This window comes from Impatiens glandulifera, unplaced genomic scaffold, assembly GCF_907164915.1.
Source record: "Impatiens glandulifera unplaced genomic scaffold, dImpGla2.1, whole genome shotgun sequence".
NCBI lineage: Eukaryota > Viridiplantae > Streptophyta > Magnoliopsida > Ericales > Balsaminaceae > Impatiens > Impatiens glandulifera.
The window spans coordinates 27724-43736 of NW_025918999.1; the positions used below are offsets into that span (position 1 = coordinate 27724).

The 16013-nt window shown below is 40.1% G+C and overlaps 1 protein-coding gene across 1 annotated transcript; it reads right to left on the reverse strand.

Annotated features, from left to right (window-relative positions):
• Nucleotides 1-202: 202 nt before the first annotated feature.
• Nucleotides 203-13451, reverse strand: LOC124917305. The gene is made up of 4 exons (XM_047457762.1): nucleotides 13311-13451; nucleotides 1672-1833; nucleotides 1075-1602; nucleotides 203-874 (listed from the first exon to the last, which is right to left on the reverse strand). The coding sequence occupies exons 1-4, from the start codon at nucleotides 13449-13451 to the stop codon at nucleotides 203-205; spliced, it is 1503 nt and encodes a 500-aa protein (XP_047313718.1).
• Between the last annotated feature and the right edge of the window lie 2562 nt (nucleotides 13452-16013).

Here is a 16013-nt window from a genome sequence, read left to right on the forward strand (position 1 = left end):
AGCGAAACGAAGGGTACTTGGAGAAACGAAGAGTACTGGGCGAAACGAAGGCTACTAACTTATCTTTTTTGTAGGTTGAAGGGTCAATTTACAATACATCAATTTACACAAAATAATTTACAATACATCATCCAACTTCCAAAATATTCATCAAGGTTTACAATACATCAAAATAAGTTATCACTTTTACACAAAATAATGTTCAAGGTTCCATAATCTGATGGAATAACCTGACCGCCATCTTCTGCCTAAAAAACCCCATGTTTTCTGAGGTCACATTGTGCACGGGTTGATTAGCGGTCAAGTGTTCCATGTACATTAGCGTGAAGACCCCACAGTCCCCGCTCTCTGTTGCCCGTGGGACTTCTCCAACCTTAGCAGCAGCGGTTTTCACTTTGGGGTGTGGAAACCGTTTGTAAGTCATTGGTTGGATGGGGCCTTCGAAGTTGAAATTAGGATACCTTACCCTCTCACCGGGAGTGATTGTTTTGGCGAATATAATTGGAATCATGTCGCAGAAGGGTTTCAAATAAGGATCCAGATTCTTATAAAGATAGGCGTCACAGTCGTACACGTCAATGCGGTACTTTTGAAGACGTGCTACACATAAAATCCAGTGTTTCTGGTTAATGTTCACTGGCATGTAGACGTCGTCAATTGTTGACCACTCTGGCATATATCTATGTGGTGCGCCCATATAATAGTCTTTGAATTCGTCGACTGGAAATTTGGCAGGATCCTTAATAAAATCCTTGTGCAGTCGCCTGATTCTATCCGACAATACGCAATCCCCAATTGCCGCATGTGTATTTTTATATGTCTTGGGATAGCAGGAAATCCTTTTCCGCAGAAGATGGCAGAATGCATCGATTTCCTGCACAATGGGAGCATACAACATACATTGAGTACATATCAAACAACATTGACTAAGTAAGTACTCTGCGAAACGAAGAGTACTTTGCGAAACGAAAAGTAATTTGCGAAACGAAGAGTACTTTGCGAAACGAAGAGTACTTTGCGAAACGAAGAGTACTTTGCGAAACGAAGATTAATGAATTGATTTGAACGACTTACCTCGTCTTCAATCCATGTAAGCCTTGTTACAACTCTAACCAACACTTCCTTCTTTGCTTGAACCGTATGTAAATCCGTTGTCGAATTATCGGTTTTTTGATCATCCAACCACGCCTTTACTTTATGAAGTAGCTCATCATCAAATTTTTGAAGGTGATTCACTTTCATAGGATCCTTTGTCTTGGGCATTTTTGACAAGGAAGGGTTGGTGTACGAGTCATCTTTTTTCGGCTTCCTCACTCTCCTCCCATAATTTCCTTTAGGAGGAGTATTGTATAACTGGAAATCGTCATTGTCATCATCGTCATCATTTGCCTTCACATCCCCCACAGTCTTCTCATCCTTCACCTTCACTTTCAAATCCTTCAGTTTCAGATCAACCTCCACATCATCCACCCTAGCCACACCATCCAGCTTCTCACCGTCCAATTTAGCCTCAACCTCTATATTTACGTCCTCCACCTTCGGATCCTCCACCTTCTCATCATCATCTACCTTCTCATCGTTGTCTTTTCTTTCATCCTCCACCTTCTCTTCATCATCGACCTTCTCATCGTTCTCCACCTTATCCTCATCCATCTTTTCATCATCATCCACCTTCTCATCGGTCTCCACCTTCTGTGCGTCCTCCACCTTCTCAACGTCCTCTTTTTTTTCATCCTCCACCTTCTCATTGTCCTCCATTACATCGTCTTTCCCATCAGTCCCATCAATCACCTTCTCATCATCCCCCACAGTCTCCTGCATCGCTATCATCTCCTACAAAATAGACAAAATTCACACTTAGCGAATCGACAACAAATAATTTGCGAAACGGAAACTACTTTGCGAAACGAAAAATACTAACTTAGCGAAACGGAAACTACTTTGCGAAACGGAAACTACTAACTTAGCGAAACGGAAACCACTTTGCGAAACGAAAAATTGCGAAACGGAAACTACTAACTTAGCGAAACGGAAACTACTTTGCGAAACGAAAAATACTAACTTAGCGAAACGGAAACTACTTTGCGAAACGAAAAATACTAACTTAGCGAAACGGAAACTACTTTGCGAAACGAAAAGTTCGCAGAATACCTCTTTCTTCTCCTCCTCCTGTTCAACCTTGCTCTTCTCAACTTCGACATCCTTCTTAGAATCCTTAACCTGCAAAATATGTACTGGTTAGATCAGATATGTACTTGGCGAAGTAAGATGTAAAGTGCAAAATTCAATATCTCCATACCTCAGTAGGCTTTTCCTCTTCAACCTTCACAGCCTTCTTAGAATCCTTCTTCTTACTCTTCTTCTTCTTTATATTATCCTCCATATCATCTAATCTGGTTAATAATATGGACATCCTTTTGTTGGATTTTTCTAACAACTGTGTGGACATATTAAAAACCATCTTCTTGAACGACTCAACGTGAGTTTGTTGAGTTTCTTGGATTGTGATTTTTAGCTCTTTGATGAGCTCTGTTTTCATCTTCTTCATCTCCTCTTTCAACTCTATTTTCAGCTCCTCCTTCATCTCATTAAAATCACATCCAACAGTAGGTGTTGGAGCCCGAGGAGAAGGTGTGTCAGCCCGAGGAGAAGGTGTGTCAGCCCGAGGACTTGAGGTCGCGGATGGGGGAGTAAGAATGCGGGCCGGAATGGATTCATAAGCAAGCTTCTTCTTCAAGTTGGCTGCTTCTTTAAGAGTAGCATCAGCCTTTCTCTTCCTCGTGGCAGGTTTGGGGGGAATCGGAGTAACTTCTTCATCTTCACTTTCATCATCTTCATCAAAATCATCTTTTATTACCTTCCCATCAGTAAATCCCTCAAAAAAATCATCAGCTGTCTCGTCGATTTGCTCAAATACATCACCACTGTATAACCTCTTCTCCATGGAGGACTCTTCCATCTCAGTCACATCCGTGGTCTCTAGGGCAGTCTTTACCTCCGTCGATGTGTTTTTCCTGTTGGAATGATAGAGTAACAACCTTGGGCGTAGAGGGTCATTAATCTGATTCCTTCTGGCGAATTTAGGGATAAAGCTTTCGATGACCTCATACGTCCACACTTGAAGTGCCAATGCGAACCCATAGATGTTATATGCAAAAGGAGCATAAGGTTGTTCAGCCTTCTCCTTCTTGTCAAAAAATGAGGTACAGAGATGTTTCATGTTCTTGTTTAAACCCTTGAGGGTGGCTCTAAAGGTGACCTTACCCCATGGATATTTGAGGAAAGTGTCCTTGTCTTCCACCATGTTGAGTATTTTTGGAAATATAACTCTTTTTGGGTCAAATGTGAATAGGTACTGGCAAATCAGTACTACCAGCCCCATCTTGAATGCATCTTCCTTGTCTTTGCATTTGAAAAAAGCCTTCTCGAAGTCGCACATTTTCACACTCATGCTCCCTTTAAAGTATTTAACCGAGAGAGGTGGACAACAGCGCAATTTTTCTTGGTCCAACTCAGGATAAACGCCGAAACATAGGCCGGTAACTAACGCATACTCCTTCATACCAAATACAAGCTTTTGCCCATTCACCATGAAAGTTATCTCCTTGGAGTTTGAGCTTAACCTCCTCATCAACATTTGATGTACAATACTTCCTGAGAACTGCAAGAGGGGGGCTGTGAATAATGATCTGAACTGGGTATTGTACACACTCTCCAGAAGATCCATTTCCTCGAACTTATTCACAATCTTCTTCAGGGTGAGGGCACTTTTCCACGAAATCCGACCGGGAAACTCAGTAACAGTTGTTTCTGCCATCTACAAAAGGAAACAACATCATCAAAAATGTTAGAACAAACACATACAAACGTAAGAACTTAGCGAATCGGGAGGAACCTATCGAATCGCTAAGTGCCTCCCGATTCGCTAAGTACTTCGCGAATCGGGAGGCACTTAGCGAATCGCTAGGCACTTAGCGAATCGGGAGGCAGATAGCGAATCGAGAGGTACCGAGCGAAACCGTTAACTGAACATAAGACAGCATTACCGAATCGGAAACAATACGAAACTAATCAGAAACAAACAATAAACTTAACATGCAAAAACCCTAAACAAAAAATCTGAAACAAACACTTAAACTTAACATGCAAAGACCAAAATCCATAAGCAAAAAACCAGAAAATGATCGACCACAACTAGGTATTTAGCGAATCGCTAGGTCCTTACCGAATCGGAAGGTACTTACCGAATCGGAAGGTACCTCGCGAAACCCTGATGAAACCCTAATGGCAACAAAAATATACTGAACAGAAACCCTACTGGCAAAAAAATATATACTGAACATTAACAACATTACACTAACATGCAAGAACCACCAATGAACAAAAAAGCAGAAAATGATAATGAACTAACCTTAATGACGAACGAGAAGAAAGCAGAAATGATCGGGCTTGACAAGATTCGGTGAAGGGAAAATGGGTTAGAGAGAGAGAGTCGGGCGGTTGAAATGAAATGTTCTGAATTTTTTGAATATATAAGGTCTAGCGCGTGTGAGTACGCGCGTCTCTTCAACTTCCGTAGCGAGTCGGGAGGCACTTAGCGAATCGAGAGGCACTTAGCGAAACGGGAGGTACTTAGCGAATCGGGAGGGACTTAGCGAATCGGGAGGGACTTAGCGAATCGGGAGGGACTTAGCGAATCGGGAGGGACTTAGCGAATCGAGAGGTCAACGAGCTCCAGCTAAGAGAAGATGGTTTGAATACGTTTTCGCTACTATATTGTAATAACGAAATCGAATTCAAACCATTCTCCTAGCTGGAGCTCGTAGTACTTAGCGAATCGTCAAGTACAAATTTTTTTATTGGTTTCATAGGTAATCTATCTCGTTTGACAAGGTATCAACAACAAAGTCATGGTTTTGAAAAGAACATGTGTTAGCAAAACAAACCCTATAATTTTACATGGAAACATTTAGATTCTTCAGAAAAAATCTTTGAAGAAGCGATCGTTGAACTCCAGATAAGAGAAAATTGTTTGAAATTTATTTCTTTAGCTTAACGACTAACGAAATCAAAGTCAGCCAATCTTTGCTTATCTGGAGGTCAATGATAGATTCTTCAAAGGCATTTTCTGAAGAATCTAAATGTTTCCAATGTAAAATTAGAAAGTTTGTTTTGTTAACACATGTTCTCTTCATAACCATGAAGTGATGTAAATACCTTGTCAAATGAAGTTCATGATTAACTATAAATAACAAAAAATCTTGATACTTAGCGAATCGCGAGGTATACTTTGCGAAACGGTAAGTCCGTAGCGAAACGGAAAGTCCGTAGCGAAACGGTAAGTCCGTTGCGAAACGGTAAGCAGATCTGAAACGGAAACAGATACGCTCTTATCAGACAGATTTTCTGCAAATATGAACAGATAACAAATAATAAAAACCTAACGAAATGCTCAATGAACCAATATGAACCATATAAGAAATAAGAATCAACCAAAACGGAGAAAATGATGGACATAAAGGAAATATGAAAAAGTTTTTGAAATGAAGAAAATGTAAACAAGAACATAACAGTTAGAATGAAGATCTACCTCGACGCCGTTCAAATAGTTAGAATCGGAGAACTCACATAAACCCTAGTATAAGAAACCTGCATGCAAATAGATCTAGGGTTAGAAATCGGCAATAGATAAACATAAATGAATTAGTTAGGTTAGAAGAGCTCTGATCGGGTTTGATTTGTATGGATATTGGAGGAAACGGAGATGTCGTCGCCGCCGGCCGCCGTCGCCGCCGGCCACCGTGAGTGAAGGAGAGAATTGGAGGAAGAGAGAGAAAAAAATTTAGTGAAATGAAAATATTTGGGTATTTATACAAACCTCTGATCCACTTCGCGAAACGCTAAGTGACTTAGCGTTTCGCGACAAGGGCAAAATCGGATAAAAAAAAATATAACACCACGAGCGCAAAAAAAATTATAAAATTCCACCAGGTCAAATAAACCAATTTGCAAGGTCATTTCGTCAAATTTCCCCAACATAATATACTTGGTTCGGTCAAAATCGACCTACGTCCACGGGAGGGATAAGTTTCACTAAATCAAAGAAATGTCAATAGTAAAAACTTACATGCCCTGCTCTCAAATGAAAGAAGTGATTACACTAGGAATGATTGGACTACTCTATAATCAAAAGCTCCTCCAATCTTTCTCTCTGGATCAACCAAAGAAAAGAAGAAGAAGGAAACCAGAAAACCCTAGATCTGTAATTCACTCTCTCTCAACCTTACCGTGTTATGAGAAAATACCTAAAAAAGTATTTATACTCTAACCCGTTTTCATAACAGAAAACCCTGACCCGTTTACCCGGAATTTAAAAAACCCGTCCGCAATGGCAAAGAACACCTCAACAATTCTCCCCCTTCCGAGCCATGGGAGAATGTTGCTATAAACATTCATCATCGTGACGCTTCTGCCAGAACCATTTCGGCTTTGGCACAACATATCTCATGCTTGGCTCTTGGCAAACCCTTTGTCATCATATCTGACCCGTTCTCATCTGTATGCACTTTTTCTAAGTATAACTCCTTCTTCTCAAGCACTTCATGAATCCAATGGTACATTCTTTGGATGTGTTTTGAACGTGAATGGAAACATGGATTCTTTCTCACATGTATAGCACTTTATGAGTCATTAAACACCATAAACATGTCTTGTGCAATGCTTATTTCTTTCGACAATTATTTCATCCATCTCATTTCCTTACAACATTCAGTAATTGCAATATATTCAGCTTATGTAGTAGAGAAAACAACACATTTCTGTAGACGAGACTGACATGATACAACTCCTCCTCCAAAGGTAAACAAATACCCTAAAGTTGATCTCATAGTGTCAATATCACCACTCATATCTGAATCAGAAAACCCTTCAACATGTGACTTTCCAGTACCATAACACAAAGCGTATTTGGAGGTCCCTCAAAGATATCTCATTAGCCACTTAACCGCTTCCCAGTGTGTCTTACCGGGATTTGAAAGGAAATGACTAAGTACTCTAACCGCATGAGCTATATCCGGTCTTGTACAGACCATTGCATACATCAGACTACCTATCATTGAAGCATATGGAACACTACACATTTTTTGTCTTTCCTCTTCATCCTTGGGAGACATTGTCTTGTTTATTTTCAAGTGTATAGCCAATGGACAAGCAACTGGCTTTGCCTTATCCATACAGAATCGTTTTAGAATCTTCTCAATATATCTCTCTTGAGACAACCATAGCCTTTTCTTCACCCGATCACGAATGACCTGCGTTCCAAGAATTTGTCTTGCTTGACCCAAGTCGTTCATCTCAAAAGACTTAGCCAAATCCTTTTTTAACTTGGAAATCTTGAGTTTGTCTCTTCCAATAATCAACATGTCATCAACATATAGGAGAAGTATAATAAAATCATTAGAAACAAACTTTTGCACAAAGACAGAATGATCTGTAGACGTCTTTATGTACCCATGGATGATCATGAACGACTCAAACTTAAGATACCACTGCCTTGGTGCTTACTTCAAACCGTACAGACTTTTGACACGTTTGCACACCTTGATTTCCTCACCTTTCTTATTGTAACCTTTAAATTGCTCCATATAAACATCTTCATCCAAATCACCATGGAGAAATACAGTATTGACATCAAGTTGTTCAACCTCAAGATCCATACAAGCAGCTAGACTTAACACCACCCGGATAGAAGTCATCTTCACTATCGGAGAGAAAATCTCATCATAATCGATTCCATGCCTCTGGCCAAAACCTTTGACAACCAGCCTAGCCTTGTATCTTGTCTTGCTATCATCACCTTCTTGCTTGATCTTGTACACCCATTTATTTTGTAATACTTTTCTATTCTTTGGTCTTTAAACTAGTTCATATGTGCCATTTTCCAACAATGACTTCATCTCTTCATCCATGACAGCTAGCCATTCTTCCTTATGAGCATCCTCAAGAGTCTCCTTATAACATATAGGCTCCCCACAATCAGTTAAAATGACATACTCAGTAGCAGGGTACTTAGAACTTGATTTTTTCTCCTTAGTAGACCTCTTAAGTACCTCTGTTTGTTGATTCTATTAATTTTCATCTTCTTGTTGAACTTCAAAATCAACCTCAACATTATCACCGAGATTAATTTCAGTATTAGTATCATTTCCATGGCCTACAGCTTGACCCTAAGGAACATCATCATCACTATCTGAGTCTGAAGCTACATGTGGCCTTGTCTCCTCAACATCATGAGACAACTCAAGACCAGAAAGATCACGTATATATGCATCAAGTTTTTCACCATCTTCAAAATTATCAGTAGTCTGATCTTCAAGGAATACCATATCTCGACTTTTCAAAACCTTCTTGTCAACTGGGTCATAACACATGTATCCCCACTTTTCATCACCATACCTCAAAAATATGCATTGCCTGGTTTTTGCATCTAGCTTAGACCTCTCATCTTTTGGAACATGCACAAAAGCCCTAAAACCAAAAACACATAAATAGTCATAATTAACATCTTTACCTGACCAGACGCTTTCTGCACACTTATTATTCAATGGCTTGGAGGGAGAACGATTGATCACATACACTGCAGTGCTCATGGCTTTAGCCCAGAAATGCTTAGCCAACTTGGCATGGGAGAGCATACTCCTCATCCGTTCCAACATTGTTCTGTTAATCCTCTCTGCCACACCATTTTGTTGTGGAGTCTTGGGCATAGTCTATTCATGTCGAATACCCTGCTCTTTGCAATAATAATCAAATGAGCCTATGTACTCTCCCCCGTTATCTGACCGCACCCTCATTAGTTTTCTTCCTGTCTCTCTTTCAACCAGCATGTGAAAGACCTCAAACTTTGCTGCAACCTCATCCTTGGACTTTATAGCATATGACCAAACTTTCTTAGATGCATCATCTATGAAAGTTACAAAATAGGAAGCACCACCTATGAATTTAATCTTCATAGGACCACAAACATCTGTATGGACCAATTCAAGGACATTCTTTTTCAGTTCCACTTTCGACTTACTAAAGGAAACTCTATTCTGCTTACCCTTCAAACAATGCTCACAATTTTCAATATGAGCATCCTTGAGATTCAGTAACTCATTCCTCTTGATCAAAACATTCAGCCCCTTTTCACTAATGTGACCTAGTCTTTTGTGCCAAAACTCAGAGGATGACTCCATCAAAACAGAATATGTTGCATCATAGACAATTTTCAAATTTGTCTTGTATAAGGAACAACATTTTTTACCTCGTGCAACAACCAATGAACCCTTGCTTAGCTTCCATGCTCCACCACTGAAAACATTATGGTAGCCTCCATCATCGAGCTTACCTGCTGAAATCAAATTCATTCTCAAATCAAGAACATGTCTTACATCTCTCAATGTCAGGAAACAACCTATGTTTGTCTCGATTCTAACATCACCAAGACTAACTATCTTGGACACACCATTGTTACCCATGCGAACCTCACCATAATCACCAGCTTTGTAGGACTGGAATTAACCTTTGTGTGGAGTAATATGAAATGAGGCACCTATGTCAACAATCCATGCTGTTTCATTTGAAGATGTGCTAAGACATGAGTCTTGACAGTTAAAAGCATATGTCAGTTCACCATTTGAAGCATAAGTCGATGTATCTGTAGTTTGTTCTTTCTTTTCTTTAGGTTTCACCGTACCCTTTGATTTATCATTTTTAAATTTCCAGCACTCGTTTTTCCAGTGACCCATTTTACCACAGTAATGGCAAGCACCATCCTTCTTTAAAAATCTAGACTTTCTTCTAGACTTGCCCCTGCTCGAACCTCTTCTATTATCCTTTTATCTTTCTCTATTAGTCACCAACATATCAGATTTAGAGGTTTTATCCCCCTTTCGATTCTCCTCATTAAGTAAGGAACTGGTGACAAATGCCATGTTGACTTTACTATTTGGTGCTGAGTTGCTAAGAGTGATAATAAGTGTCTCCCAACTTGCAGGCAAAGATCCAAGGAATAAAGTGCTTGTACCTCATCATCAAAGTTTATCTTCATACTACTCAACTGATTCAAAATATTTTGAAATTCATTCAAGTGCTTAGCAATTGATTTATTATCAATGTACTTCAGATTCACCAGCCTTCGTACTAGTGCTGCTTTATTCCCTGCTGACCTCCCAGCGTAGAGAGCTTCAAGTTTTCTCCACATGCCATGATAGGATCGGCTTTATCGATAAAGACTAGGATTTAGCTTAGGATGAAGGCTTATGAAAAACAGTTTGAAAGAAATCCTGTTAGGGATTTGATTCGCTTTCTATTCTACGCAAACTTGTGTAAACACTTGAAACGGATTCAAGGCGGAATTGTTTACTTGGGTTTGAAGCACAAGATGAAATATGAAAAGATGACAGAAATGAAGAACACAACAGTTTGTTTATGGATATTCGGATAAACTCTCCTACGTCACCCCTTCTTCCAACCACCGGAAGGATTCACTATAATATGATTAGAATCAAATACAGTTTACACACACACTTAGCTCACTATTGAACATAACACTTTCTGTTCAACTACAAGATGAAGAATATCACTCAGCTAAAGGTGTTTTGATTCTAGCTCTCTCTCTCGATTCACACACAGTACAATCAGAAAGAAGCTTCACAATTCAGTAAGCAAGATGATTGAGTAGTTTCTCTTTCTGCAAAATCAGATTGCTTGTTTGTTCGGCAGAATTCGTAAGGCTAGCAGTTGTGCTTGTTAAGGCAGATTGTCCATTGTCCTTGAGATTTGTTAAATACTGAGCAGGAGCTAATAGTCGAATCTTCAAGAATGATACGTGACACTCTTCCATTGGAAAGCCTCCATTATACATGGCAGGTTCTGAGCACAAGGATCGTGGCCGTACATCACTGGTAGTGCGCCGAATATTCCATCAGGGATGTACCTGCAAAACAAGTAATTTGAGGAAAATTCTCTTACGTGGCATTCCTTGATTGAATGCATATAGCAGCTGTACTAATCTTCACTAGAAAGTGGAGCAGAAGTAGGGTACAACTATAGCACGTGGGTAGGTGAAACGCTAGATTCAAGCGTACTGCTTAAACTGAGCATTAGACGTATTTCAGTTAGACGGATTGTGAAAATTAGTCTAATGAAATAAGTCATCTCCTTCTAATAGAAAAACGTCTATTAGACCGCCTGGTATAATAGAATTAGACTCGCGTCTAATTAGAATAACCATTAGACTGCACGTCTAACTCTAGTGAGTTACACTGCACGTCTAATTCCGGTTCTACCTCAAACTTGTCTGAAGGAGTTAGACGCACGTCTAACTTTCACTAATTAAACTACACGTCTAATTATTCAATAACTATTAGACTGCACGTCTAACTCCACTGAGTTAGACTGCACGTCTAATTCCGGTTCTACCTCAGACTTGTCTGAAGGAGTTAGACGCACGTCTAACTTTCACTAATTAGACAACACGTCTAATTATCCAATAACCATTATACTGCATGTCTAACTCCACTGAGTTAGACTGTACGTCTATTTCTATGCATTAGACTTACGTCTAATTCCATGTATCTATTAGACCGTCCGTCTAATTACACGTCTATTAGACTACACGTCTAACTCCGATGAGTTAGACTGTACGTTTAATTTTATGCTATGAAAGCCAAAATCGGTCTAGTGACCCTCATTAGATCCAAGTCTTATAACATATTGTCTCAATACACCTGTATCAAAACTCATAAGTTATTTCATCATCAAAATCTCAGTGGCTAAATTATTTCAACACTTAGTCAAAATAATTTGACCCAACAATTTTCCCATATTTGATGAAGAAATTGCAAACCTGCATACATATATCAAAGCATGCATTCATCATATAAATAAACAGAAACCTTGTTCACTTACATCATTCATCCAAAACCAATATTCGTAAAACCATCAAAGAACCATGTTTAATAGAGTTAAGTAGAGTGAAAGAATAGAAATTATTGTTCTTCCCTTTTAACTCGAGGATCGGTTGGACTCATCTCTTGACCAGGAAGCATGTTGAAGAAAGGAGGATAGCCGCGATCACCACGACCGCCTGTACTTGATCTTCCACCGTGTTCACAACTACTGGTACGTCCACCTTGATCAACATTTGATAGCCTACTCCGGCCACCACTACTTCTACCTCCACGCTCACCACCGCTTCGACCTCCACCTCTCTTGGTTGGCCTAGGATTTTCATCAGTGCTTGAAGCTCGCCTGGATCTTGTGCCGGTTGACACACCATCATTTCTTCTACTTGATTCTCCTTGAACTGGTCGAGGTTGAGCACCTTCAGCATTGGCCTTTGCATCCTCCTTTGCTTGAAATTTCCTAGCGATGGAGTCAGCAAATTCCTGACGTTCATTATCATTCCTTCTCATGCAACCCTGAATTTCCACCATCTGATTCTTCACCAAACTAAATTCTTCCAAGGTTTCCTTGTGGCGTTCATCGTTGAAATGCCTTTCAATGTCCAATAATTCACTTTGACGGTTGAAGAGATCCTTTTCAAACTTTGAAAAGTTTACATTCGCGATATGGGTCTCATATGTGTTCTTCTTCAAAGTGTTATCCAACTCAGTGAGAACCTTGAAGATATTTCTAAAGCTCTCTCTTTCCTCTTCTCTTGAGTTCATGGTCTGAGACATAGTCTTCTGAATCGATGAAAGCATAGACCTCATAGATCTTAATACTTTGTTTCCTTCGGCAGATGACTCTTCATAAGACGACACTTCTTCAGATTCTGTTGCCATGCTTTGAATAGGCTCAAAGTTTGCATGAACCTGCAAGGATTGTTCCGGCTGATTCATTTCGGCATTCTTAGCAGCTTTGTCTCGTTCTTCTTCTTCTTCAATTTCTTCTTCAGCCCTCTGAAATCTCTCAAGCAGATTTCCAGAGTAGTGACGAGGAATGTTGATGTTTTCGTGAACACTTCCCACAATGGTGTCGAGAAATAGACGAGGCTTCACAAAAGTTGCTTGCTGGTCCTTCTCCTCCTCAGATGAGGAACTTTCTTCTTCATCATTCTTCTCTTTAGAGGGTTCCCCCTCAGTTCTGGCAGTTTCTGGCTGAGTGTCCTCCGCCAATTTTTCTTGAACAACCTCTGTTCTCGCAACAGGGGTTATTAAAACGTCTTCTTCAATAGGAGCTTTAAGAGCCTCCTCAGTCACATCTTCTATGATGACTTCTTCTTCATTTATCTCAAGAGCTTGTTCAGGCTCTTGGATAATCACATCTTCTTCTTCTTCTCCATTCAGACGCTCTTGAATAGGTTGATCTAGGATTCCTCTTTCTTCAGCAGAAAGATTTCCGAATTCGATCAGGAGAGCAACATCTATCTCATCAACATCATTATCAGCATCTGAAATATCCATAGCTTCTTCTTCTTCTTCATTGAGAGGTTATGCGCCAGAGCAATCGTCGCCATGAATGTGTCTAGAAGCAACCGAGACATAACTGTCCAGGATATCGTTCAGCTTCTTTAATACCTTCATTTCAACATCAGCTCCTTTCACATTAGGATTGAAGTTAACTTTCCTTGCTTCGAAAATTGGAAAAAGAGCTTTTCCAAATATGCAAGCTTCCACCAGTTCTTTTCTCTTTAAGGCCTCACCAACTTCTGAAGTTCTTGCCCATTTCAAGACTTTCTTCTCATTTGCCACCCTCTTCTTCCATTCTTTAGTAATAGCAGCCTTTTATAGGAAATCGTTGTACTTGGAGGACAACCTCTCCATGGACCAGGATTCATAAATTCTCAATTTCTCAGCACAAAGAACTTTAACTTGATCTAGAATGAGGTCAACAATTCCCGTTGCCTCAGATACCTTCTCAGGAGCTTGAATTGCAATGGATTTACCTTTTCCGATAACCTCTACGGGTCTTGGAGCAGGTCTTGGTTCACCGATCACGATTCCATCTGCCCGATTTCTAGTACGCATCAGTTCGAACGCAGATTGTAGTTTTTTACAGAGCTCGACAGGGAGCTCCATACGAACAACTTTCCCAGCTACCAATGAATCTTTAGGAACTGGAGAAATGGGTTCACCAGCCATAAGGGTAAGAACAACACCTTGCTCTGATTGCGATGACTCTGTAGCACCGGCGGCTACAAGATCAGTTTGAATAACAAGAGACTCAGCCCTGTCAACAGTTTCATCATTTGGACCGGCTGACTCAACAGTAGGCCATTCAGCAGATTCTCTCAAACGAGACAATATGGATTCAGCTTTTCCACTACGGGAACATTAAATTTTGGCACAGCGGCCAAAGATTTGGAAGACTTTACCTTTGCAGATTTAGATGCGCGGGGCGCCTTTGTCTTCTTCTCCTTTGAGGCACAGGACCTCGAAGGTTTCCTCAAATAGGTTGAGGGAGTGGATAATGATGACATTGGGGTTGCAGCAAGTACGCCTGGACCTTGCTTCAACCTTGAATCAACAGATTCAAAGTCTTTCTAGTTTTGACTCTTCAGACTTGAGGAACTAGCCTCCGATTCGTTCACCGTGTTGGTTCTCTTTGCCCCTGTTGATGTAACAGAAGCAGAAGGCTTGGATCGGGTGGAAGGTTTTCCACCGGTCTGGTAGCTGGAAGCACCAGATGCAGATTCAAGGTTGTTCTTCAACCTCGTCAGCGTGCTAACCACTGTAAGAGTAGTAAATACTCTTGGAGAGTTGATCTGCACCGGTTCACCAACCGGAACCCCCAAATGCTTCAGTAGGTGACTTAGTTGAGCCGCATATTTGATACTTTCCTTGTTCGTCTGATAGATAGAATAACACAAGTTCTGAAAAAGGGTATGAGCCCAGTTTACCTAGATCCCCTTTGAGATAGCACACATATAGTCAAAACGGTCTTGACTATAGAGATTAAAGGAACCAGCTTTACCCTGAAGCGCCTTCGCCACCACGTCGTTTAGAAGAATGAAGTGTGGTTTGAATACCTTCTTGAATCCATTCACATGGATCATTGAACCGTTTGCAGAGAAAAGTGTCTTCATCTCCTCCTTGATTTCTGAAGAGAGAACCAAGTCGAATAGATGACCCTCCGTCGGAAGTTCAAAGAACTCCGCATAAACTGCTTCGTCAAAAGAAAACTCTGTTCCGTTGACGGTTGCTACGATGGAATCATCCACCATAGTTGTCGTTTTGAAGAACTCGCGAACTTTGTCTTCGTAGAAGATGAACGGTCCGCTCAGATACTTCCTTAACCCAGAATATTCTAGGGTTTGGAACATCTTTACCACTTCCGGTTGATCAAACGTATACACCGATGGAAAATCCACATAATAACCGTCTACTCTAGTGGGTATGGCCAATTAATAAATGTTAGACGTCCTTTTTCAAGAAGTCATCATTAAAAATAAGGGTATATCAGTCATTTTCTTTAACTTGATAGACACGTGTTTTCATGATATTAAGAGATGACTGTTTGATATTTTGAGCGGGAAAAGCAGATAGCTCTCAACGTGGGACAACTGTCCTTGATCAGTCTAATCGGCACGTAGTTAGACGTTTTTCTTACTCCACAAATCCATATAACACAGCGTCTATTAGACGAATGAGTATATTAGATGCATACGTTTAATTCCGTGTTTATAAAAATCCGTCTAATGTTTATTAGACGTGTACGTCTAATTCCGCATAGGCACCACGTGTTAGACATGTGTTTATTAAACGTGAACATCTTTTTGTTCATGACGTAAAAACGTCTAACGTCTATTAGACGTGTCCGTCTAATCGCGTAGGTATAACACCTCAACATATAGACTTAGATGTATGGATTATGAGCAAAAATACGTCTAAGTACATACTGTCTCTTTTAGACACCCTTGTCTAATTAGACCGATTAAGGATATTTGTCTAGAGAGTATCTTTACTTCCAAAGTAATTTTTCTTCTCATTATGAATATGGACATTTAGAATTTAATAAACAATTTT

Coding starts and splice junctions, on each gene's coding strand:
- LOC124917305 (XM_047457762.1), bottom strand. CDS start 13,451: ATGGATATTTCAGATGCTGATAATGATGTTGATGAGATAGATGTTGCT. Junction 1,834..13,310: donor ATGGAGAAGAAGAAGAAGAT/GTGATTATCCAA, acceptor TCTATTTTGTAG/GAGATGATAGCGATGCAGGA. Junction 875..1,074: donor TTACATGGATTGAAGACGAG/GTAAGTCGTTCA, acceptor CCCATTGTGCAG/GAAATCGATGCATTCTGCCA.